This window comes from Poecilia reticulata, linkage group LG13 (assembly GCF_000633615.1).
Source record: "Poecilia reticulata strain Guanapo linkage group LG13, Guppy_female_1.0+MT, whole genome shotgun sequence".
NCBI classification, from domain to species: Eukaryota; Metazoa; Chordata; class Actinopteri; order Cyprinodontiformes; family Poeciliidae; genus Poecilia; species Poecilia reticulata.
The window spans coordinates 6,462,558-6,464,236 of NC_024343.1; the positions used below are offsets into that span (position 1 = coordinate 6,462,558).

At 41.0% G+C, this 1,679-nt stretch overlaps 1 protein-coding gene across 1 annotated transcript in view; it reads right to left on the bottom strand.

Annotated features, from left to right (window-relative positions):
* nlrx1 (NLR family member X1) overlaps positions 1–1,587 on the bottom strand; it is a 20,256-nt gene extending 18,669 nt beyond the window's left edge. Inside the window, exon 1 of the mRNA XM_008425165.2 lies at positions 1,362–1,587. Within this exon, the coding sequence (XP_008423387.2) occupies positions 1,362–1,470 (109 nt within the window). The 5' untranslated portion in view covers positions 1,471–1,587. The remainder of the gene's footprint in view (positions 1–1,361) is intronic.
* Between the last annotated feature and the right edge of the window lie 92 nt (positions 1,588–1,679).

A 1,679-nucleotide genomic window follows, 5' to 3' on the forward strand; every position in this document is an offset into this window, starting at 1 on the left:
TAACTGATTCAATGCAATATCAACACATGCATATTTGTGTTATTGCATTGAATCAGTAAATTGATATACAAATGATGGTTGAATCAACATTGATTTAATGTCAGTTATGGTTGAAACCCTAACGTTGATTCAACATTCAAATCACTGACCACTTTCAATGTTGTTTTAATGTCAGCGTTCAACGTTGATTCAATGTTGTTTCAATCCTTCTGTGCTACACAGAATGATTGAAACATTCGATATTTTTAAACATTTTATTTTTAATCCCAAGGCTCTTCAACATTTATGTCGGCTTTCAGGGATTAATCTTTGCTTTGAGATCTGGTCGTGCCACATAGAGATCTATTTCGATCTTCCTTTGACGAGTTTCAACCTCTGAAGCAACACATAAGTCAGGACAAGTTCTGCGTAATTTACATGTTTTGATGGTTTTGCAGATAAACTTTTTAAAAAAGGCAACATACCATAATAGACCAATAAAAGTCTTTCTAATTAGTTATTCCCGAGATCTTAATGGTTGTTTTACGGAATCGGATAGTATTTTTGCAAAAATTTGTAGTTCTTTAAACGTATCGCATTGTTTACTTCCTGGTTCGGTAAAGGGGTCCTAAAAAACACGCCCACACAAACGTCAGTCTTTTCCAGCTGCCACCACCAGTTGATTTAGCCACCAGTTGATCGATAACACCAGGCGCTCCAGGTTAGGTACACCGAGAGAGAACCCATGTCTCCCGGCAAATTGTTTTAAAAACTCCCGATAGTTTTCCCCTATGAGCAGAGGTGAAACACAGATATTAAGTCAGGTAAGAGGCAGCTGCAGTCAGGCTGTAAACGTTTTTGGATCATTAAAGTATTTAATTTATTCCTGAGCAAATGGGTTTGACTGATTAAAGCTAAGCCTTGCTGCATTTCATTTGTTTGCGTCTCTCTTTTTTGCTTGCTGGATTTAATTTGCTTTTTGTTTGCGTCTCTCTTTTTTGTTTGGTGCACTTCATTTGTGGTTGTATTCTTTGTTTGCGTCTCTTTCTTTGTTTGGTGTATTTTATTATTTTATTTGCTTTTTGTTGCGTCTATTTTTATGTTTTCTGCATTTCATTTGTGCGCGTGTCTTTTTTTTTTTGTTTGCATGTTTTCTCTGTTGCTGCGCATTTGCACCTGTCGGCCACCGTAATATACCAAAATCTGACATCTGCAGGTATCCGTTTTATGCACAACACAACCAGACAGTAACTGTATGCGCGCTCAGGTTGGTGGCACAACCATAACGACAAACAACTCAACCTTGCTAATAGGAAGTTCCTACAGAACAGGAGGCGGTTCTGCGTTCACACATTCAAACTCCTTGCCGAGACTGAACCTACCGGCTGAATCAATGCGATAAGGACGCCTTCTGTTTGCCCAGTCGCTCCGGCTGTGAGCTCCGACCGGACCGAACCGACCGACCGATCCAAGTACACCTCGCTGCAGCATGCAGAAAGGGGCGGGGACGGACCACTGTCAGCCTCTTACCTTATATGGAAATGGGACCATTGCAATCCGGAAGTGAAGGGGGCGCTAGTGGCGCTATTTCCTGTACCAGCCGCGTTAATAATAATAATAATAATGCATGCAGAAAGGGGCGGGGACGGACCACTGTCAGCCTCTTACCTTATATGGAAATGGGACCATTGCAATCCGGA